Below are 22976 nucleotides of genomic sequence, written 5' to 3'. Positions count from 1 at the left end.
GTTGCTGGTCATATTGTTTGCACTATGCACATTGTTAATACTGTGCTTTCTGAAACAGTTCAACTGTGAAGTTTTATACATTTTGTATAATTATAGAGACAGAGAACATAATTAGGAGTAAGGAGTGCTTATTATAGATAAAATTGAATGCTGTCTGTACATACTGAATCATGTCTTTTTTTAAATATGATTTCTTGGCTTGCTCCATAAAAAAACTACCAAATATTAAATACATCCCTCAAATTGATACATAGAGTAAAGCAGAATTTTGCTATTGAGGTAAGAAACCTGATATGGGCTAATAGTCTCTCATACTGCAACTAACTGTATCGAATGATCACATCATATCGAACCGAATCCTTTTATAATTTAGTCATATCGTTATCAAATCATTTTTGAATCGCATCGTATCTTGAACAGGAGTGAATCGTATCGCATCGTATTGACAGGGAGCTTCAGTGTATCATAAATGTATCGTATTGATGGCAGCATATCGAGATGCGTATCGAATCGGCCTCAGTGGTGGAGATATACATCCCTAGTGTGCACAGCTCCTCACTGCAGGCACAGACTGTTCAAAGACAATCTGTTAGCTGCCTTATGTGTACAGACTTGTTAGGTGTGCCAAAGCTACAACTTTTGAGCCCTGAGGAAGGGAGAGCCTGCTCTGAGATTGGGACTTAGTAATCCACCTACACCTGAAGGACAAGAGACATATTTCAGCCAAGACAGGTGATTTGAAAGAGGACTAAAGGAAGCTGTCTATGTCAATTTGGAAAACTAAATATAGTTACAGATGGAGATACTGCTTATATCAGCCACTTACAGCACAGACTTAGCATCTGCCCCCAACCCCATTTACATTTTGAGTTTCTGGCTGTTAATGGGTTGTTAGAAAACCACTAATTGTGAAAAAAAAACAAAAAAACAAGACATCACCTAGATTAATCTGAACAACATCCTCTAATTGCAGGTCAGTGTTATTACCAGACTCTAGTCATTTGAGTTTCAGGTGGATACCACCCACAGATGTTCCTAGAGGTTGCTGGTGATTTTTGCAGAGACACAGAGAAAACATCTGCAGGTGAGAGCAGATACTAAGTGCTTAGTACTACGTACAGTAATAAGCTGTTTGTTTTCACACCTCACCGGTCCATATAAGTCCACACACAGAGGTTGCTGGTGACTGATCACCTTGCTTATCAAAGAGTCAGTTTCAGGGGGTGAGGTCATGGAAGGTACACCTTCTCTGCTGTTTGTTGTTGGATATCACGTTAATGAGTAGACAAATTATAACTTCTTGGAAGGTAGTAGGAAGTAGAATTAAATTCTACTTCCTACTATCTACTACTAGGAAATCAGTAATGTCTGTTTTGCAATACTGAGTAGCTGTTACACTTTTTGGGGAAAAGGAGACGAAACAAACTGAAGAAGCTCAGGCTGCCATGAGCTTAGACACTAAAATGAGCTTACACTGCTTTCAGACCTAGGTTGTTCTGAAACCAGGAACCTTCTCATAATATATGCATAAACGTTGTTTTCTAGCACAGCCTAGATGCTCGACCTCTCTGAACATGTTCATGTACAGTACACAACTACATGAACTACAGCACAACAATAACTCCCAGTGCCCACACTTGCTGCTGATGCTCCATTTTCAATTGAATTATTTCCTGAAATCCATATTTTCCTGCAAATGTTGGTCGTGACCAACCATTTTTTTCCACTCACAAACTGAATCAAGGTTAAATACAAAACTGTAACAATATAGCATCATATTACTTGTTGAATCAGAACAAAATATAGGTGTGAAAACACTTTTAGCCATCCAGGTCATGGTGTATCCATGAAAACAAAGCTAAAACAAAAGCATCTGGACTCGTTGAGTTTACTTGAAGATGTTTCATCACTCATCCATTTGTCTTCTTCAGTTCTGAAAGACTGGTGATAGACTGGTTTTTATTAGGAACCACCAATTTTTTTGTTTACAATGGTTTTTTTTGTTGTTTTTTTGTTTTGAAAACATCTGCATTACAGAGCAAAGCTCTTTAAATGACAGTTTGCACTTCTAGATACACTGCACTGCACACGTGCAATGCTGGGAAACTTTTGGACCTGCCATTCATGTGGATGTTACTTAGACATGTATCACCCACCTAGACCAGACCAGGCACCCCCACCCCATAGCAATGACACTCCTTGATGGCAGCAGCCATCCCCAGCAGGATGCAGCCTGACACAGACACACACACAAAAACAGTTTAGGAACAACTCAGAAAACATGAAAACAGCACAAGGTGTTGACCTGGCCTCCAAATTCACTAGATCCCAAACTGATCAAGTATCTGTGGGATTATCCACAGAGGCCCCTCCCCTCAACCCATAGGTAACCTGCTAACAATATTGTGTTGCCACATATACAGTCAATGGTTGCCACTACAGGACACCCTCAGAAGGACCATGTCCATTCTCCGTTTGGAGGCACAAGGGAGACCTACACAATATCAGGAAGGTGGTCATAATGTTATGCCTGATCGGTGTATATTCAGTTTGATCATTATTTAGGATATAGGATTAATTAATCCTCATGCGTTTGTGACCCAGATCCAATCCAATCCAATCCACTTTATTTATATAGCACAATTTAAACAAACACAAGGTTTCCACACAAGTGCTTTACAACATAAAACACAATAAATAAATAACACAATAGAAACAATAAAAACACAATAAAAGATTAAGTAGTAAAAATATGCACATATACACATAAAATAAAATCACATAAAATCAACACGCTACATGGTGTTAAAAGCCAAAGAAAAGAGGTGGGTTTTAAGAAGGGTTTTAAAATGAGACAGTGAGGAGGCCTGCCTAATGTGCAGCGGCAATTCGTTCCAAAGTTTTGGCGCTGCAACCGCAAACGCTCGATCCCCTCTGAGCTTAAGCCTAGCTTTAGGCACCGTCAGGAGCAGCTGGTCAGCTGACCTGAGAGATCGGCTAGGGGTATAGGGATGCAGCGGCTCAGAGAGGTAAGGTGGGGCAAGGCCATTCAAGGCTTTAAAAGCAAATAAACTAATTTTAAAATGGATCCTAAAATGTAGGCTACAGGCAGCCAGTGGAGTGAAGCTAAAATGGGTGAAATGTGCTCATACTTGAGTGGTGAAATAAAGAAAAGATGGTTCATTAAAAATAATTTACAAATGAATCAAACAATCACAACGAGCATTTTTTAAATTATTTATTTATTCTATACCACCAATAACATAATCAAGCCAAGATTTGTTCATTAAGTATTGCTCTCCATACAAATAGTGCACCTAACTAAAAAGTAGCGATTACACAGTGAAGGAATGCATTCAAACAAAAAAGCCAAAGCTCCTGTGACAAAACATGAATTTAATAGCATCAGTTGGAGCCTTTTGGTCTCCTCCCATGTGATGGCTCCCCCTGCTGTAAGAGACACATGTGACAGGCTGTGAAAACTATATGCCCTCTTTCTGCAAAGTTTAATACAATTAAGAGATGACTCATGTTAAAATGTAAAAAAACAAAAACAAAAAACAAAAAGAAGAAATCCCATCACTCTATTTATTCTATATCTGTGATTGTATGTTATCGAATGTTTGTGTGCAACTGAAGGCAGGTATAGAATTTCCCACCATTACAGATTTAAGTAGACCTCCTCAGTTGTGCCAGTGCAGCGTAAAGGTTTTTTCCTGGACATGCTGTGCTTCCTACATCTCTGTGCCCATGCAGGGTATACCGAGATTGTAAGGAGCCCCGGGAAACTCCAGACTGCAGCAGCTGTTTGACTGACGTTAACGCCGCTCTGCTAGGAGTTTCGTCTGAAATCAAAAGAAAAGTAGCACCATCATTACACACAGTATATCTCCACTGTATATTACTGACTTCATAAAACTACCCAGCAGTAGACTCCCTCCCTTGATCTAATGCTATCTTGTAGGATAAAGAATGATGTGTTGTTTTCACAATACAAAAGGAGTGCTTACTGTTAAAGTTGCCCATGAAGACAATCCCTACTGAGTTACTGTTGTGCCCTTTGGCATGAGCTCCTACCACGCCCCATCCACGGCCCTCAAACACGGTGCCATCTGCTCCAACAAGAAAGCTGCAACACACAAAACGTATGCTTGAGGATTTTACAGAACCAATTTGACCCATCTGAGACCTGTATTCAGCTCTGATACTCACTTATATCCAATGTCATCGAAGCCTCTGTCTTTCATATGCGTTCTCTGAATGCTGATAAGCTGTCTCTTACACGCTGCCAGGCTTCGGCAGCTCTGGACTGCAGTGTGGTGTATAATAACCTCCTGCACAGGGCCTTTTGTCATCGTCCTTCTGGTAGGGTGAACAGCTCCCCACTGCTGTCTTGAAACAACCGGAGAGCATTCTAAACAGATCAAGATGTTGATCAGAATGATCAACACGTACAGCACTGAGCTGTTTGTTTTCACACCTCGCCGGTCCATAAGTCAACACTGAGAGGTTGCTGGTGACTGATCCACATCAGACTGATCACCTTGCTTATTAAAGAGTCAGTTTCAGGGGGTGTGGTCATCAAAAGTGCATCTTCTCTGCTGTTTGTTGTTGGATACCACGTTAATAAGTACACAAGTTATAACTTCTCGGAAGATTCAAGTTTAGTAGAGGAAGTAGAATTAAATTCTGTCTGAACACAGCGCGTGTTGAGAAAAGCTGTGACACTTCTTTTATGCATGTCAAGCTACTTCAAAAACTACAGTAAAAGTCATGGGAGTTTTGAGAGGAAATCACTAGTGTCTGTTTTGCAATACTGAGTAGCCGTTTTGGGAAAGAGGAGACGAAACAAACTGAAGAAGCTCAGGCTGCCATGAGCTTAGACACTTAAATGAACTTAGGCTGCTTTCAGACCTAGGTTGTTGTTCTGGAACCAGGAACTTTCTCATAATATATGAATAAATGCTGTTTTCCAGCACAGCCTAGATGCTTGTAATTTGTTCTTATTCAACAAGTAATATGATGCTATATTGTTACAGTTTTGTGTTTAACCTTGATTCAGTTTGTGAGTGGCAAAAATTGGTTGGTCACTACCAACATTTACAGGAAAATATGGATTTCAGGAAATAATCCAATTGAAAATGGAGCATCAGCAGCAAGTGTGGGCACTGGGAGTTATTGTTGTGCTGTAGTTCATGTAGTTGTGTACTGTACATGAACATGTTCAGAGAGGTCGAGCATCTAGGCTGTGCTAGAAAACAACGTTTATGCATATATTATGAGAAGGTTCCATGACTTTTACTGTAGTTTTTGAAGTAGCCTGACATGCATAAAAGAAGTGTCACAGCTTTTCTCAACACGCGTCGTGCTCAGACAGAATTTAATTCTACTTCCTCCATTGTGCAAACTTGAATCTTCCGAGAAGTTATAACTTTTGTACTTATTAACGTGGTATCTAACAACAAACAGCAGAGAAGATGTACTTTCGATGACTCTTTGATAAGCAAGGTGATCAGTCGCCAGCAACTTCCAGGAATATCTGTGGGCGGTGTCCACCTGAAACACTGACCTGCAATTAGAGGATGTTGTTCAGATTAATCTAGATGGTGCTTGGCACACTTTTAGTTCTGACTGGTTAAACTATGTTTGACACGAAACAGAGTTGTAGCAAATGGAAAATGTTCATCTTTGAAACTACCTACAGATATGAATTAATTACAGGACCCAACGTGATGGAAATAAATAATAACTGAACTGAGCACAATCTTACGGTGAAATTAGATCTGGTGTTTGTTAAGACGAATTACTGTTGTACAGTATAAGCATTGCAAGCATCATAGTAAAATGGCTAACAAACTTATACCAACAATTAACTTTAGCCCTTCATTCATGACATGGATACTGTAATCATACAGAGAGAACATAGCATACCTTTATCTCTGTCCATCTCAGTCTGAGTTTATTTGACACTCGACAATCAACAGATTTCCATCCCCCAACTCTGCCACTCACGACCAGAAGTCAAGACTAAACCAGTTCACCTTGGTGACCACATAATCGTTTTGTATTACCTATTTTTATTTGGCCTTTTCACACAATTCATAACAACAGAACGTGCAGGAATTATAGGCCTGTATTTATAATATTATGAATGAAATGTGCGTTATATGGAAGAAAGTCAAGGTATGACTGACTTTAGCCCTTTTGTACAGTGAATCCCCCCCATCCGTTCAATTTGGGAGAGACCCAGAGGTGAACTGTCCCCCGCGCCCCCCTCCCCTTTCCCTTTCTCACACACAGCTTCTGTACATGGCACCTTCTCAGCAAGCAGGGGCGCCTGCAGCTGCAGGGGACGACAATATCCCCACACATATATGACAGATAATAAAAAACCATGGACGCATATATATATATATATATATACAGCTCTGGAAAAAATTAAGAGACCACTGCAAAATTATCATTTTCTCTGATTTTACTACTTATAGGTGTGTGTTTGAGTAAAATGAACATTTTTGTTTCATTCGATAAACTACTGACAACATTTCTCCCAAATTCCAAATAAAAATATTGTCATTTCGAACATTTATTTGCAGAAAATGACAAATGGTCAAAATAACAAAAAAGATGCAATGTTTTCAGACCTCAAATAATGCGAAGAAAACAAGATCATATTAATTTTAAAACAACACAATACTAATGTTTCAACTTAGGAAGAGTTCAGAAATCAATATTTGGTGGAATAACCCTGATTTTTAATCACAGCTGTCATGCGTCTTGGCATGCTCTCCACCAGTCTTTCACATTGTTCTTGGGTGACTTTATTCCACTCCTGGCGCAAGAATTCAAGTAGCTCAGCTTTGTTTGATGGCTTGTGACCATCCATCTTCCTCTTGATCACATTCCAGAGGTTTTCAATGGGGTTCAGGTCTGGAGATTGGGCTGGCCATGACAGGGTCTTGATCTGGTGGTCCTTCATCCACACCTTGATTGACCTAGCTGTGTGGCATGGAGCATTGTCCTGCTGGAAAAAAACAATCCTCAGAGTTGGGGAACATTGTCAGAGCAGAAGGAAGCAAGTTTTCTTTCAAGATAATTTTGTATGTGGCTTGATTTATGCGTCCTTCGCAAAGACGAATCTGCCCAATTCCAGCCTTGCTGAAGCACTCCCAGATCATCACAGATCCTCTGCCAAATTTCACAGTAGGTGCAAGACACTGTGGCTTGTAGGCCTCTCCAGGTCTCCGTCTAACCATTAGACGACCAGGTGTTGGGCAAAGCTGAAAATTGGACTCATCAGAGAAGATGACCTTACTCCAGTCCTCGACGGTCCAATCCTTATGGTCTTTTGCAAACCTCAGCCTGGCTCTTCTTTACTTCTCATTGATGAAGGGCTTTTTTCTAGCTTTACACGACTTGAGCCCTGCCCCTAGGAGCCTGTTTCGAACCGTTCTTGCTGTGCACTTCACCCCAGCTGCCATTTGCCATTCTTTTTGTAGGTCACTTGATGTCATCCTATGGTTTCTGAGTGACATTCGAATGAGTTGACGGTCATCTCGGTCAGTGGAGAGTCGTTTTCGCCCCCTGCCGGTCTGTAGCTTTTTCCCAGTGTCTGCTGCTTGACCTTGTTCTTATGAACCGCCGTCTTAGAAAATTTAAGGATGGAAGCAACCTGACGCTCACTGTATCCCTCTGCCAGTAAAGCCAGAATTGAACCTTTCTTTTCCTCACTCAAAACTTTTCTTTTCAACTCTTTTGGCATAGTCAATAGTTATTATTTGATTCCAATTATTTTTGAGGTACTAATAGCACTGTTTTTTCCATCCAGCTGGTCCTATTGCAACATATAGTGATGAACACAGCAGTGGTTTTTATACTTTTCCTCCTTAAATAAGATTTGGTTCGGGTGATCACCAAATTGTTTTTATTTTTATTTTATTTATTTTTTCCAAGTGCTCGTGCCGCCTCCCCTTGTGTCATGAGAAAATACCGCCCCAGTTCGTCTGTGCCTAAAACCACTGCTGGTCTGGATGCATGTGCCCAGGTTTAGGTTTTGTACGGATGCTGCTACAACTAAGTCCATTTACTGTAGTACAAATGTTACAAGCCTGTACCACTGCTGACAGGAGAAGGTGTTGATGTTTACTCATTTTTGTCAATCAGATCAACAGTTAAACTGAGTATTTCCCTGTTCCAGATGTCAGACTTAATAAACAGAACCACACATATACAGTATAATCTGCTATACCTTTACCTTTTAGTTAATCTGATAGGGGCCTTTCTCAATAATCCATGTGCTGCACAAGTGAACACTTGTTGGGAATGTTTCTAGCTCTGCAGAAAGCGTGCATGCATTGTTGTCTCAACACTTGTAAAATCTTTGGATAGTTTTCCCTGCTTGGTATTTGATTCCATCAACTGTTTTGTTTACAATGTTTTTTTTTTGTTTGTTTGTTTTTTGCAGAGACACAAAGAAAACATCTGCAGGAGAGAGCAGATACTAAGTGCTTAGTACTACGTACAGTAATAAGCTGTTTGTTTTCATACCTCACCAGTCCATATATAAGTCCACACAGAGAGGTTGCTGGTGACTGATCACCTTGCTTATCAAAGAGTCATCGAAAGTACATCTTCTCTGCTGTTTGTTGTTAGATACCACGTTAATAAGTACAAAAGTTATAACTTCTCGGAAGATTCAAGTTTGCAAAATAGTAGAATTAAATTCTGTGAACACAGCACATGTTGAGAAAAGCTGTGACACTTCTTTCATGCATGTCAGGATACTTCAAAAACTACAGTAAAAGTCATGGGAGTTTTAAGAGGAAATCAGTAGTGTCTGTTTTGCAATACTGAGTATCTGTTAAACTTTTTGGGGAAGACGAGACAAAACAAACTGAAGAAGCTCAGGCTGCCATGAGCTTAGACACTAAAATGAACTTACGCTGCTTTCAGACCTAGGTTGTTCTGAAACCAGGAACCTTCTCATAATATATGCATAAACGTTGTTTTCTAGCACAGCCTAGATGCTCGACCTCTCTGAACATGTTCATGTACAGTACACAAGTACATGAACTACAGCACAACAATAACTCCCAGTGCCCACACTTGCTGCTGATGCTCAATTTTCAATTGGATTATTTCTTGAAAATGTTGGTAGTGGCCAACCACTCACGAACTGAATCAAGGTTAAATACAAAACTGTAACAATATAGTATTATATTACTTATTGAATCAGAACAAAATATAGGCATCTAGGCTGTGCTAGAAAACTTGTCTCAACACGAATCAGACAGAATTTAATTCGACTTCCTCCATTTTCCAACTTGAATCTTCCAAGAAGTTATAACTTGTGTACTCATTAACGTGGTATCCAACAACAAACAGCAGAGAAGGTGCACTTTCCATGACCACAACCCCTGACTCTTTGATAAGCAAGGTGATCAGTCACCAGCAACCTCTGTGTGTGGACTTATATGAACTGGTGAGGTGTGAAAACAAACAGCTTATTACTGTACGTAGTACTAAGCACTTAGTATCTGCTCTCTCCTGCAGATGTTTTCTTTGTGTCTCTGCAAAATCACAAAAAAACAAAAAAACAGAAAACATTGTAAACAAAACAGTTGATGGAATCAAATACCAAGCAGGGAATACTATCAAAAGATTTTACAAGTGTTGAGACAACAATGCATGCACTCTTTCTGCAGAGCTAGAAACATTCCCAACAAGTGTTCACTTGTGCAGCACATGGGCCCCTATCAGATTAACTAAAAGGTAAAGGTATAGCAGATTATACTGTATGTGTGTGACAACAATGAGTAAACATCAACACCTTCTCCTGTCAGCAGTGGTACAGGCTTGGAACAGTTGTACTACAGTAAATGGACTTAGTTCTTCTGTAAACTGTCAGAAAAGGAACCTTGTTTATTGTACAGTTTTTGAGCTGTGCATGTGTCCATTTGAGCATCAGAGCAGGTATCACTACACTAACTGTCCTTCCTGTGTAGCAGCATCCGTACAAAACCTAAAACTGGGCACATGCATCCAGACCTTTAATTCTTTAAAACAAGCCTGTGTAGTGACGAAGGCTGTTACATGTAGAATACATTATAACACAGAACTCTGGCTCAACACGCCCATGTTACATGTTGCACTTCCTTCTGGCTCAACCCTTTTTGTGGAATAGATAGACACGACTCCATTAACATCACTCAACAACACTCCATGAATACAGTCTGTACTCTACTGCCATCAAGTGTGCCGTGGAGAGATTAGTTTTAATCTCAGTTGATAAGATAATAAAACAGAAGAGCATCATCTAGAGTTATTCTTTCAATGGAAAATCCAAGAAAAATGTTTCTTTCTGCCTTCAATTCACACACACAGACTTACACTCATGTTGATTATACATACATAGTTAATGTACATGAACATCATGTTCCGGTTGATTGAGCATAGGCTAGTCATAGAAAACAGCATTTATGTACATATGATGCGACGGTTCCTGGTTTCACAACAAGAACCTAAGTGTGAAAGAAGCCTAAGAATCTCTACAGACACAGTGACATACTGTATGTTCATTTTAGTGTCCAAGCTCATGGCAGCCTGAGCTTCTTCAGTTTGTCTCATCTCCTCTTCCCCGAAAAGTATAACAGCTACTCAGTATTGCAAAACAGACACTCGTGATTTCCTCTTAAAACTCCCATGACATTTACTGTAGTTTCTGAAGTAGCCTGACATGCATGAAAGAAATGTCACAGCTTTTGTCAACACGCGCTGTGTTCGGACAGAATGTGATTCACTTCCTCCTTTTTTTCAAACGTGTATATTCCAAACAGCTGGTTGAGCAACTATTGACTATTTACTCAGCCAGCAGGAAAATAACTTGTGTGCTCATTAACATGGTATCCAGCAACAAGCAGCAGAGAAGGTGTACTTTCCATGACCACACCCGCTGAAACTGACTCTTTGATAAGCAAGGCGATCAGTCGGACGTGGATCAGTCACCAGCAACCTCTGTGTGTGGACTTATGGACCGGCAAGGTATGAAAACAAACAGCTTAGTGCTGCACGTGTTGATCATTGCTGATAATATTTCATGGCAACTAATGAATATGCTTTTCAAAACGGCTTTCCAGTTGTTTCAAGGCAGCAGTGGGGAGCTGCTCTCCCTCGACAAAGGGAGACAATAAAAGGCTCTGCGCGGAGAGTTATTATACACCACACTGCACTCCAGAACTGCCGAGGCCTGACAGAGTGTAAGACAAACCTTGTTGACATTCAGAGAATGCATATGAACGAAAGAGACTTCGATGACATTGGATATAAGTGAGTATCAGAGCTGAATACAGGTCTCAGATGTGTCTAATTGATTCGGTAAAATCCTCAAGCATACGTTTTGTGTGTTGCAGCTTTCTTGTTGGAGGAGATGGCACCATGTTTGAGGGCCGTGGCTGGGGCGTGGTAGGAGCTCATGCCAAAGGGCACAACAGTAACTCAGTAGGGATTGCCTTCATGGGCAACTTTAACAGTAAGCACTCCTTTTGTATTGTGGAAACAACACATCATGCTTTATTCTACAAGATAACATTAGGTCAGTGGAGGGAAAAAATTCTTTTTAGCTACTGCTGGGTAGTTTTATGAAGTCAGTAATATACAGTGGAGATATACTGTGTGTAATGACGGTGCTACTTTTCTTTTGATTTCAGACGATACTCCAAGCAAAGAGGCGTTAACGTCAGTCAAACAGCTGCTGCAGTCTGGAGTTTCCCAGGGCTTCTTACAACCTCAGTTTGCCCTGTATGGGCACAGAGATGTAGGAAACACAGAATGTCCGGGAGAAAACCTTTACGCTGCACTGGCACAACTGAGGAGGTCTACTTAAATCTGTAATGGTGGGAAATTCTGTACCTGCCTTCAGTTGCACACATACATTTGCTAGCTTTATAGCTGAAACACTAACTCTACTTTTTTGCCTTTTTTTTTATATTTTAAAACGGGTCCCCTCTTTATTTTATTAAGCTATACTGAAAGAGGGCATGTAGTTTTCACAGCCTGTCACATGTCTCTTACAGCAGGGGGAGCCATTACATGGGATGAGACCAAAAGGCTTCCTTTTTACAGTTACATTCTGAAACCACTGTATTTAAATTTGTTTTATCTGTGAGGCTTTTTTGTTAAAATACATTCTTCCAACGTGTAACCAAGTTTTTAGTTATTTATTATTTTAGTTATATTTAATGACAACTTGGCTTGATAATGTTATTAGTGGTGTAAAACACATTAAATGTGAACTTAGCGTTCCCTTTGGAAATAAATACTAGTTATCAGCAATATTGTGATTACTTGAGTCATTTGGAATTTTTTTATTTTTAAGAAAATGCTCGAGTTTCATCATTTGGGCCAGAAACAAATCATATTAATCATAATGATCAAATTTAATATATGTAGAAGTGCAGTCCTGCCGAAGTCCTGCAGATGTCTTCAGGGTGCCTCTGCAAAAGAATAAGAATCGTAATAATCACTGCAAAAAAAAGAAGAAAAAAAAAAAAGAAAAGAAAGATGAAGAATCAAATACAGAGCAGAGGAAAAGATCCAGAGAACGATTTTACAAATGTTGAGATAAGATAAGATAAGATATGTTTATAAATCCCACGTATGGGAAATTTCCTTGTCACAGTAGCATGGAATATGGCAAAAAAATATATATATTCAGAAAACAATGACAACTTCGACAGGGAAAAGGTTACCAAAAAAACACAAATACAAACATTTTGAAAAATATATACAAAAAATATACAAGAAATAACAATACTCGTATATTTTTTGTGAGACAACAATCCATGTTTTCTGCAGAAGTCAGAAACATTCCCAACAAGTGTTCACTTGTGCAGCACATGGATTATTGAGAAAGGCCCCTATCAGATTAACTAAAAGGTAGATGTGTAGCAGATTATACTGTATGTGTGTGGTTCTGTTTATTAAGTCTGACATCTGGAACAGGGAAATACCCAGTTTAACTGTTGATCTGATTGATAACAATGAGTAAACATGAACACCTTCTCCTCTCAGCAGTGGTACAAGCTGTTACAAGCTACAGTAAATGGACTTAGTTCTTCTGTCAGAAATGCAACAAACGTATTATTTTTCCAACAAAGGGAAGCCAAAGGTATGTATATCCTGCAGTTTTTGAGCTGTCCATTTGTCTGTTTGAGCATCAGAGCGGATATCACTGCACTAACTTTCCTTCCCTTTTTTTTCAGGAGTTTTCCTGTGTAACAGTATCCTTACAAAACCTAAAACTGGGAACATGCATCCAAACCTTTGGGTGCAGATATATCCTCCCTCTTCCTGATTCGTATGTCATCCAGCCTAATAGGGCCCCAGATACAAAATAAGCATGTGTGGTGAAACTTTAATGAATGCATATAACATAAGACCCTGACTCAACACGTCCCGTGTTTCACTTTCTTCTGGCTGAACCCTTTTTGTGGAAAATATAGACAGGACTCCATTAACATCATTCAGCAACACTCCATGAATACAGTTTGTACTCTACTGCCATCAAGTGTGCCGTGGAGAGATTAGTTTTAATTTTTATTGGTAAGGTAATAAGGCAGAAGAACATTATCTAGAATTATTTCTTCCTTTGAAAACCCCCCAAAATTCGTCTTTCTGCCTTTCCTCCACACACACAGACTCTCAATGATTAATTATAAATCCATTCCAGCTGCATTCCTCTATGGTCTGGAATACCCATATTAGATAATAGTAGAAACATAGCACTGTTTATTTAAATTCACCTATTTTAAATTACTGGTTTAAATTACTGACATCTTACAGACAAATATTATTTTCCTGTAAGATGTCAATAATTTAAACCAGGACATTTCATGTATTCATTTTTGATTAAAAACAAATTTACCCGGGATTGAAACCAACTGAAATGGTTTTATGCTAAAATAATTTCCAAACAGATTTTATTTTGATCATACCCTATAACGTTTCGTGGCGGAGGATGCTTGGCCCCGTTTTCCGTCTGGTCGGAAATGCATAATGAACAAACCCTGTAGTTTTACTCATTCAGGCCTCCACTGCATTTTACTTTTGGGCCTATTGCAGACATGATCACTCAAGCTATATCTTTCTTTCGATCGGCATTTTGCCAAAATCGTGATGTTGATCATGGTGCGCAGAGACAGAAAAAGACAGAAGGAAGAGGCCAGCCCGGAAGGCAAGGTGCGTGTGAGAGTGTTGAGTTTCATCAGTCACGGAAGTGTTATAATTGCACCCGAGAGTTCACCGATCAGTCACGCAGATTGACAGCCCGCTGACTTTAGCCAAACGTTCAAACGTCTCATGGCATGGTGGTTTATATGGGGAGCGAGTTCGTTGGGTATAGCGGCACATTCTGTTGTTCTGTTTTTCACTTATTATTAACTTTACTTGGGAATTATTTCTCAGAAGAGACACTAAAGTGCCAATAAAACACTTTGCGTTTCAGCCTATCTTTGCTTGAGTAACATTAATAAACTTATTTTTACACTGAATCCACTCTAGAGAGAGAGTGGAACATGCGCAAAGTATATCCCAGACAGTTCACTCTTAGACCCAGTGACAAAGTAATGCACTACTTTCTGAAGGTGACGAGTCCTGAGCTGCAGTGATCATGCGCATTTGCTGTCTGGCCAGTGCGTCTGTGGCTCCTCACCACTTTCATTCGGCGCATCTTTGGTGTGCTCTCTCGTGATCTCAGGACACACTCGACAAGAGCAGGAGTCACTGCAAACTTTGAGATGGAGATGGAGGATTTGAAAACTTCGAACCGATTATTCCACAAGTCCTCTTTCAGCATCAGCAGCCTGTTGTGGAGACGAGAGGGAGTGCTGGGTGAGCAGGAAACTCCTTCTCCGTCCCAGAAACTGCGCTCCGCTCAGCCCGAGAAATCCATCCAGGAGCAAAACTTCGACAATGAAAAGAAGTGCGAAAAGTCAAAAGCTTGCACAAAAGTAGATGCCAAACCGGTGATTGCGAGTGGAAAGCGCGAGGGAAATAAGGGGGAATCCAAGAAACCCGGAGGATCCGAAGAGAGCGTCAAACCTGAGAAACCTCCTTTCAGTTACAACGCGCTCATCATGATGGCGATCCGCCAAAGCCCCGAACGACGGCTCACACTCAACGGCATCTATGAGTTTATCATGAACAACTTTCCATACTACCGACAGAACAAACAAGGGTGGCAAAATTCTATCAGGCACAACCTGAGTCTGAACAAGTGTTTTGTTAAAGTGCCCCGCCACTACGATGACCCAGGTAAAGGTAACTACTGGATGCTGGACCCCTGCAGCGAGGACGTTTTCATCGGTGGCACATCTGGGAAACTCCGACGCAGGGCCGCAGCGGGCTCCAGGGCCAAACTTGGTCTAAAAAGGGGAGGAGGTCGTCTTATGTCATCCAGCACTGCAACCAGTGTTACTTTGGCCGCAGCGAGTTCGTTTTACTGGCCGGTACCGCCGTTTCTACCTCTCCAAACACCAGTGCGCACGCACCTTGGCGCAGGGACTTATCTGGGTGCCCATCCCCGCTTCTCCAACCACGCCACATCGGTCGTTTCACAGCGCGCCCGCCTGAGTGCCAGCGCTGCAGACCCCGACCGCTTCGTGCAGACGCACCAGGAGATGTCTTACATCGGAGTCAGTTGCGCGCAATCCCGTCGCCATCAGATTGGCACTGCCTGCACCGCCTTCTCCACATCCATCCCTGCATGCACGCTGCCTCTGTCGGATCCGTGCTCTTTTAATATGATCTCCGGACAAGCCAGCCTCTTTTACTCTCACCAAATACCATGTGCCTCCGCGTTCAGTCCATGCCAGGAGGAGTGCGCCAACTCCAAAGCGTCTCCAGGACAGTTTTTATCCAAGAACGGTCACTCAGACTTCGGGGGATGCTGTAATGACTTTCCAAATTACTGCCCTCAAGTCAGCTCAAGCCCTCATTCGTCTTGGAATATAGAGAAATAGATGAACATAATACTCGATAAGAGAGTTTAAACATTGCTGTAGGATTTAGAAAAATGCATATAGAAACTAGAAAACCAATGGATTGTGGACTTCCTGAAATTCTTGTTATCCCGTCCAATATATGCCATTCATTTTGTGGCGCTACAGTGGATCCACTGTAGCTCGAAAGCATCTAAACTGAAATAGGCAGTGTCACTAAACATAATTTTATCAAGGAATCTGTGTTTAAACTACTACAAACAAGCACAATTTTATAAAGTACGCGTATTTACGCATAGAAATTTCACCAAATGCTCATTCCAACACAAAAAAAATATTTGCGCCTTACACAATTTAAAGCGGTGTCACCAAGGACATGGTCAAAGAATCATTTTCAAATCAACTGGCCACTTGATTTATATCTGCCAGCTCTGGAAGTATCCATCTTTTAAAAACAGTTTTCATGTTTCCACCTACTCACTTACTAGTACCTACTGAAAAGTGATGTTTGCGCGCATGTCAATATTTTAGGCCTAAGACGTTCATCTAATGCAAAATGCCAACAAAAAAAGGACACTTTGAAAATGAAATGAAATAAAATATAACAATAATAATTTCTATGTCTGAAGTGAATCATTTTATCCAGCATGCTAACCAACTCGTTAAAAATTCTACATGTTGTTTTTGAAGCCAAACGTTGGACGACAGTACGTCCCTCCTAACTTAATTTTAAAACCAAATAATGAAATGAAGTTGCAGTCCAAAGAGCTTAAATCGTTTAAAAATGCGAGTTGACAGTGCGCGTAAAAATACCGTGTTAAATGACACCTAAACGGCCCTTTTGCTGCGTCTATTGTCTTCGAATTTGTTAATGCTGCAACCAAAAAAAATTACATTCCTATTTTAATTACCTTACATGTAATTAAACGATAAATAATGCATTTTTAATTGTGTTTTCTTTTCACCTCATTAAAACCTACTGTTGTTGATTGTTCTTATTTGGCTGTGTTATTACATGTCTCACTCTGGAGATTTGAGCCCGCAACAGTGGACTATAGATAGACTGAATTGTATGTGTAAAATCTAAACGCTCTTTCTGAAGATATGTTTGAAGTGGTAAACGCGTAAAGTAGACGTATTTTTACGGATGTGGTGTGATAAGAGCTTTTATTTTCGGGGCAGCGATGCGCAGCAGAATGTTTCTCGAGGAAATATCATGTTGAAACAGCGCGCAGACTGTGATGTAACTTCAACAGGTAGACATTTCCTGCAGATCTTATTGATCTGTCTTGTGTTTCATCATGCGTTGACATCACTGCCTGTTAAACTTTCCCTCACCTCTCCTCTCTCCGCTCTCCCCCCACTGTTCTCGGTACAAATTAATAAAAATAGATGTATGGGGATACAGATTAGAGCAGCTTTCTGGATGGTTGCCTCTTTGAAACAAAAGGTTCTTTATGTCAAAGGACCCCAGCCCGCCACCTCTCCGAGCCCAGTCACATGCAGCCGCCTGTGGTTAAAGCAGACTGAGGTGGATTAAGTAACTTCCCTGTTGGCAAACTCACAGTCTGGAAAGCAAGATAGTAATATTTTCATTAGTAATTGTGGTCGTAGCTTAGAGAGGGGCAAAACTGTGAATCAACAGGTTCAGCGTGAGCTTATATCCGGAGGCAGAAGTAAGAAGATACAATTTGCTGTTGATGTAATAAATTACTTTGACAGCTTTACGAATAACAACAGAGCTATAAATCATCCTCTTAAACAATGCCTGATTTTACCAGTTTGTCCTGACATCTCTCAGTGCTGAAATACAGAAATCCTAAGATGTGTTTCTCAAAGTAATTTCCTTTTTTTTTTTTTTTTTTTGACTTAAAAATTTGACATAAAATAATATACAGACAAACTTTACAGTAGTTGCAATAACAAGTGGACTGTGCTTAAATTGTATAAAGGGGATTTGGGGGAGAGACAAGGGAGGAAAAGTTGTGATGGGAAGTTGTGTTCTTCTTTTAAAACTCATTGGGGGGAAAAAATGAAAAATGTCACACATAAAAAAACATGCAATTACTGTGCCCTATACTGTATACCCTATGCTGTATTTGATGATTGGCTGAGGATAGTCATCCTGTTTTCTCATCAATGCTTTGCTCCCCCATCAAAAAGCAAGAATAATAAGTCGGTTAAAAGATACAGATCAGTGTCTATGGAACTTATTGAACACTGTCCTTGCATAAACTTGGCCTGCAGTAGGTTTTTAATTCATCTTCTGTACCCACTTATTCCTGTTAAGGGTCGCGGGGGTCTGCTGGAGCCTATCCCAGCTGTTATCGGGCGAGAGGCGGGGGTACACCCTGGACAGGTCGCATCGCAGGGCCAACACAGAGAGACAGACAACCATTCACACTCACACGCACACCTACGCCAATGAACCTAATGAGCATGTCTTTGGATGGTGGGAGGAAGCCGGAGTACCCGGAGAGAACCCACGCAGACACAGGGAGAACATGCAAACTCCACACAGAAAGGCCCAGTCGGCCCATGGATTCGAACCCGGGACCTTTTCGCTGTGAGGCATCAGTGCTAACCACCTCTCCACTGTTCCACCCTGCAGTAGGTTTTGTGCCATCCAAAATATCAGCGCTACAGTAAAGTCAAAAGTGTCCAAGGACACCTGCAATAATATTCGAGTTCAACAGTACTTCTTCCTCTCCATCTGTAAGGGCATCCGTTTTTGTAAAATAAGGTTTTTAAGACTCAGCCTCTCCATCAGCCAAATCATTTCGTCTCTAAAGAAAGCAAGGCACTGAACATTAATGGTACAATGGTACAATGGTCGCTGAGTTAATCTGCTCCGTCCACTGGGCACCATGTAGGTAGTGTTGAGCTCATTTTACTCCCGCAGTTTAAGATACAAGTCTTTTGGCTGGGCTAGGTGTGCTTCATGAAGATATAGCACAGCTCTGGAAATCAATCCCACACACTCACCTCTCTCAACAGCACACAGGCTGCCATTATCTGCAGCAAGTGGTTTCCACAGGTAGATGTGGCACCCTTTGAATTAAGGTGGGTGGGTGGTACACCCATAGGCGTCTGTCTGTCTCTTGCCAGAAAGCCAATCTCTCAGTGTCTCGCTGTTGCTGCTTAGATAATGTAGCATACATCCCTGTCTCTCACACACTCAGACACACACATTTTCCCCAGCTCGTTCATGTTGTGTTTAAGAGCAAAACAAAGACTTTACTGTTTGGCACTGTGGTATCAGTTTGGCTGCTCCCCCTGCATTATATTTTTCCTGCAACAGGTTCTTAAGCAGAAAAGCATGTAGTTTATTTATATAAGGCCAGAAATCCTGAAACAGCACAGTTGTTAAATTCAGTGAATAAATGTTACCAATTGTGCAAACCATTCAGCCAGTTACCAACCTGTAGTATTAGAATAAGAGATGTTATAAAACATTGCTGACTTGTAAAAAATATTCTATTAGGCATAATATATTACTAATATATTACTCAACATTTAGTTAATTGCATACTCCGATTATATTTTATGTAGCCTATATATGGTGGACATTATTGGCGTTGTATTATACAAAATGTAATTAAGACTTTCGTACCAGATGCACAAACTAGCGAAGAAAATAAACAGATATTTGTTTAGGCTACATCTTATTGGACCGTATTTACCCGGAAGTAATAACAACAGTTTGAAGCGCGTACTTGATAACCCGGAAGTACCTCTGTCCACGCGAGCCAAGCAGGATCGTTACCTATACGAAGGCACCGGTAGAGAAGAGCGGATTTAGACGTGGGAAATCGGTTTTTATACATTAGCAACCATGTAAGTATATATGTTGATCAACCTATGTTTGTGAGAATGTTCTGTTTTGGTGCTTGAATTCTGAATCTGGAACAGCTAGCGGTTAACAATGCTAACCGTGTTAGCCGTTTAGCAACTAAGGCCGGTTACTTTGAGTTGATCAGTCTTTTGTATGTCCTATGCTGTCTTTTTAGAGCTACGTGTGTTACACTTATGGTATTAATGTATTACAAATATTTATACAGTCAACTGCCTTGGTGTAAAATTGAAACAGTTATATGTTGTCGCGATGGTAGTAATAAGCATTAGTTAGCTGATTGCTAACCTGAAACAAAGTGTGTGAGCGTGCGTATTCTTTCTTGTGATTAGGTGGCCTTTTACTGCCTGATCTAAATTTAAACAAGCCAGTCTTACAAAAGTTGAAATTATTCTTTTTCGAACTAGACCCACAGCCGTATTAGTACAAACTGTTAACGAATAGCCTTAACAAATATTAAGAAAAAAACAGCTCCTAGTTACTAAAAATACTATTAGAATAAAATAAATAAATAAATTATTAGTGATTCATTTTGCGTTAGAGCTTATGTTAAAGTAAATGTTTGCTTGTTATTGAAATACTTACACAATAAATCAAAATAGCAATAAACAGCATTAAGATTTTCTCTTAATGAAAATTAAGAGAATTATGAATAGCTCCAAGTACTTGTAAGTTTTGATTTGAATCCTATTAAAAACCTGTGGTGGAGCATGAAGAGAGACGTGCACAGGAGTTACTCTCCCAATGTGATGGACCTGGAACATTTTTACAAAGACGAGTGGGAAAGTATTCCCAAACTGACACACTCTTATCCAAACAGACTGAGTGCTGTAATAAAATCAAAGGCTGCTTTATGTAAGTATTAGTAATGGCGATGCACAGGCTTATGCAGTTTATTCCAAGTTGTTTGTTTCTATATTTTTGTCTGTGATATGCCACAAAGTAGCATCTTTCACATTAAGTTGTGAAGATAAGATTTATCTGTGATTTGTTTTCACATTTCAAAACCCAGTTGTTTTAACAGTAGTGTATAGACTTTCTATATTCACTCTATTATCTGTAAATATTCATACTATTCGCCATTTTGATCATATTTATTTCTTGATTGTACTAACTAAATCTTAATTGTTTGGCTTCGTTTCCAGGAGTCTGTTAACAAAGCCCAAGTCCGAGATGACCCCTGAAGAGCTCCAGAAGCGAGAGGAGGAGGAGTTCAACACCGGCCCCCTCTCAGTGCTCACCCAGTCAGTCAAGAACAACACTCAGGTCCTCATAAACTGTCGCAACAACAAGAAGCTGCTCGGAAGAGTCAAAGCTTTTGACAGGTAATGACTCAGTAACTTAATAACGGGTTTGAAGGTGTAATGAGATTAATACTTGTTCATGTTTTGTAATTTTATATATATTTTGCTATTTATTAAGTTGCCGTTTGATGCCGTCATGCTGTTTACATTTTTCTTACTTTGCCACTGGATTATACCTGCTCTGCCTTTGTATTCACAATTGAGCATTAGTTCTGATTTATTACTAAATATTAAAGTTCTGATTCTGTTAAATCAAATATTATATAAAAAGTATTACATTACTTCAGTTGAAGTTAAAGGGTGTATTGTATGGTGCACACGACTACTACTGGACTTGGACCTGAAGTGAAGGCATGAACATTTCTGTAATTATCAAAAAACCATGACATGATATGAATGCACACTCATTTGTCCATTCATTAGGTACGCTAGTGGAAACAAATGCATTCTTATGAACAAGGACTGAATTCAATTTTAGCAAGAAAGCTTAAGAAAGGTGGTAATTTCTGTTATTTACCCTAGTCCGCAGACTAAAACGGGGTTATTGGTACAAAACGGCACAATGCAGTCTCCAGTTATCAGACTGCTCTCAGTTATTTAACTTAAATGCTGAATAACAAAATCTTCATGCTAAGATTTCATGCAGGACTGTTGTGTTATATGACATTTGTTTTCAGTAGTGTACCCAATGAACTGGCAAGTGAGTGCATATTACATAGACCTCTTAAAAGTTGATAATAATTGTTAAAAATAAATAAATAAATAAATGACCCTGATTCATCGAAACAGGTATTTGTATTCAATGTCAGTTGTTTTGTTTTTTTCTAAACTGGTAACAGTGCATTTTAACATTTTTTTGTTTCTCGCTGTCATTTCAGGCATTGCAACATGGTGTTGGAGAACGTGAAGGAGATGTGGACGGAAGTTCCCAAGAGCGGGAAGGGAAAGAAGAAGTCTAAGCCCGTGAATAAGGACCGCTACATTTCCAAAATGTTCCTGAGGGGGGACTCTGTCATTGTCGTGCTGAGAAATCCTCTGATCACAGGAAAATGAACTCTTAAAAGGCTGAACTGGCCACAGAGCCGTTCTCTTTTTTTTTTTTTTTTTTTTTAGTGTTTCTTTTTTGAAAGTTTTGAGAGCAGTGGATCTTCATTAATTTTTTTTTTTGTTTTTCACAGATGGGCGGTAAATGGTGTTTGTTAGGCACACACGTCCTGATTTAGTTTTGTCTGCAGAAGTCTTCTGTCTTTTTCATTTTAATAATAAAAGTAATGAACCAATTCAGAAGTTGTGCAGATACTGTTGTCTTTGTTTCTCTCTGCTTCATAAATGCGTATTATTTGTAAATACCGTATATTTTTTTCTCTCGTCTCACTCATTCACCTCATAGCGGGGAACCTTGGCAAAATGTTACTTTTTCTCGAATATCCTTGCCAACCTGCCTCCCTTTTCCCTCCTCCTCCCCCCTGTCACCCTTTCACTCTCCCCTGACAGCATCTTGGGTGTCGGGCTTGATTTCAGTCAGCAGCGCTCAATATGCGACAAACTGCCGTTTAAAGGCCTGCTGCATTATTGATGAGACCAGATGTGCTGACTGTCACTTCACACCCTCATCTCTCTCCATTTCAGGCTGTTCCTCTCCGCCGCCCGGCCCCTCCTGACCACTTTGTTAATTGTCTTAATAGCTCGACAGCTAGTGTCGCCTTACTTCTCTCTAGCAGTTGGCATCTAACCCCTGCTTTTTGGTGCTCTTGGATTTAGTGGTCAAGTGTAAGTAAATAAAATGCTTGTCTCCTTATTTTTTTTTTATTGGAAAATTGAACT

General features: G+C 40.1%; 4 protein-coding genes across 4 annotated transcripts; 3 read left to right on the top strand and 1 right to left on the bottom strand.

The window, feature by feature from the left end:
* Positions 1 to 3520: 3520 nt before the first annotated feature.
* LOC311498393 (peptidoglycan-recognition protein SC2-like) lies at positions 3521 to 4240 on the bottom strand. The gene is made up of 2 exons (XM_084558952.1): positions 4011 to 4240; positions 3521 to 3845 (listed from the first exon to the last, which is right to left on the bottom strand). The coding sequence occupies exons 1-2, from the start codon at positions 4180 to 4182 to the stop codon at positions 3670 to 3672; spliced, it is 348 nt and encodes a 115-aa protein (XP_084415078.1). The 5' UTR covers positions 4183 to 4240; the 3' UTR covers positions 3521 to 3669.
* Positions 4241 to 4585: 345 nt separating this feature from the next.
* On the top strand, positions 4586 to 12620 carry pglyrp5 (peptidoglycan recognition protein 5). Its single transcript, XM_084558951.1, has 5 exons — positions 4586 to 5508; positions 9437 to 11040; positions 11136 to 11325; positions 11409 to 11527; positions 11706 to 12620. Exons 2-5 carry the CDS (start codon positions 11028 to 11030, stop codon positions 11879 to 11881), a joined length of 498 nt encoding a protein of 165 aa, XP_084415077.1. The 5' UTR covers positions 4586 to 5508; positions 9437 to 11027; the 3' UTR covers positions 11882 to 12620.
* Positions 12621 to 14728: 2108 nt separating this feature from the next.
* On the top strand, positions 14729 to 16016 carry foxg1c (forkhead box G1c; the record flags this gene model as incomplete). Its single annotated transcript, XM_084559143.1, has 1 exon — positions 14729 to 16016. Exon 1 carries the CDS (start codon positions 14793 to 14795, stop codon positions 16014 to 16016), a length of 1224 nt encoding a protein of 407 aa, XP_084415269.1. The 5' UTR covers positions 14729 to 14792.
* Positions 16017 to 19536: 3520 nt separating this feature from the next.
* Positions 19537 to 22439, top strand: snrpd2 (small nuclear ribonucleoprotein D2 polypeptide). Its single transcript, XM_084558448.1, has 3 exons — positions 19537 to 19832; positions 20994 to 21173; positions 22031 to 22439. Coding segments are annotated over exons 1-3 (357 nt in total). The 5' UTR covers positions 19537 to 19830; the 3' UTR covers positions 22206 to 22439.
* The last annotated feature ends 537 nt before the right edge of the window (positions 22440 to 22976 follow it).

The sequence above is a fragment of the Chelon labrosus genome (genome assembly GCF_963514085.1).
Source record: "Chelon labrosus genome assembly, chromosome: 13".
NCBI classification, from domain to species: domain Eukaryota; kingdom Metazoa; phylum Chordata; class Actinopteri; order Mugiliformes; family Mugilidae; genus Chelon; species Chelon labrosus.
The sequence above is the reverse complement of the archived record's forward strand: the minus strand, read 5'-3'. Positions and strand labels throughout refer to the sequence as shown.

Excerpts from the sequence above, each read along its gene's own strand:
- snrpd2 (XM_084558448.1), top strand. Across the intron at positions 21,174-22,030 it reads AGAGTCAAAGCTTTTGACAG|GCATTGCAACATGGTGTTGG; the intron begins GTAATGACTCAG and ends CTGTCATTTCAG.
- LOC311498393 (XM_084558952.1), bottom strand. The coding sequence starts at position 4,182 with ATGGGTCAAATTGGTTCTGTAAAATCCTCAAGCATACGTTTTGTGTGT. Across the intron at positions 3,846-4,010 it reads CTTCATGGGCAACTTTAACA|ACGAAACTCCTAGCAGAGCG; the intron begins GTAAGCACTCCT and ends TTTTGATTTCAG.
- pglyrp5 (XM_084558951.1), top strand. Across the intron at positions 11,326-11,408 it reads TTCGATGACATTGGATATAA|CTTTCTTGTTGGAGGAGATG; the intron begins GTGAGTATCAGA and ends TGTGTGTTGCAG. Across the intron at positions 11,528-11,705 it reads CTTCATGGGCAACTTTAACA|ACGATACTCCAAGCAAAGAG; the intron begins GTAAGCACTCCT and ends TTTTGATTTCAG.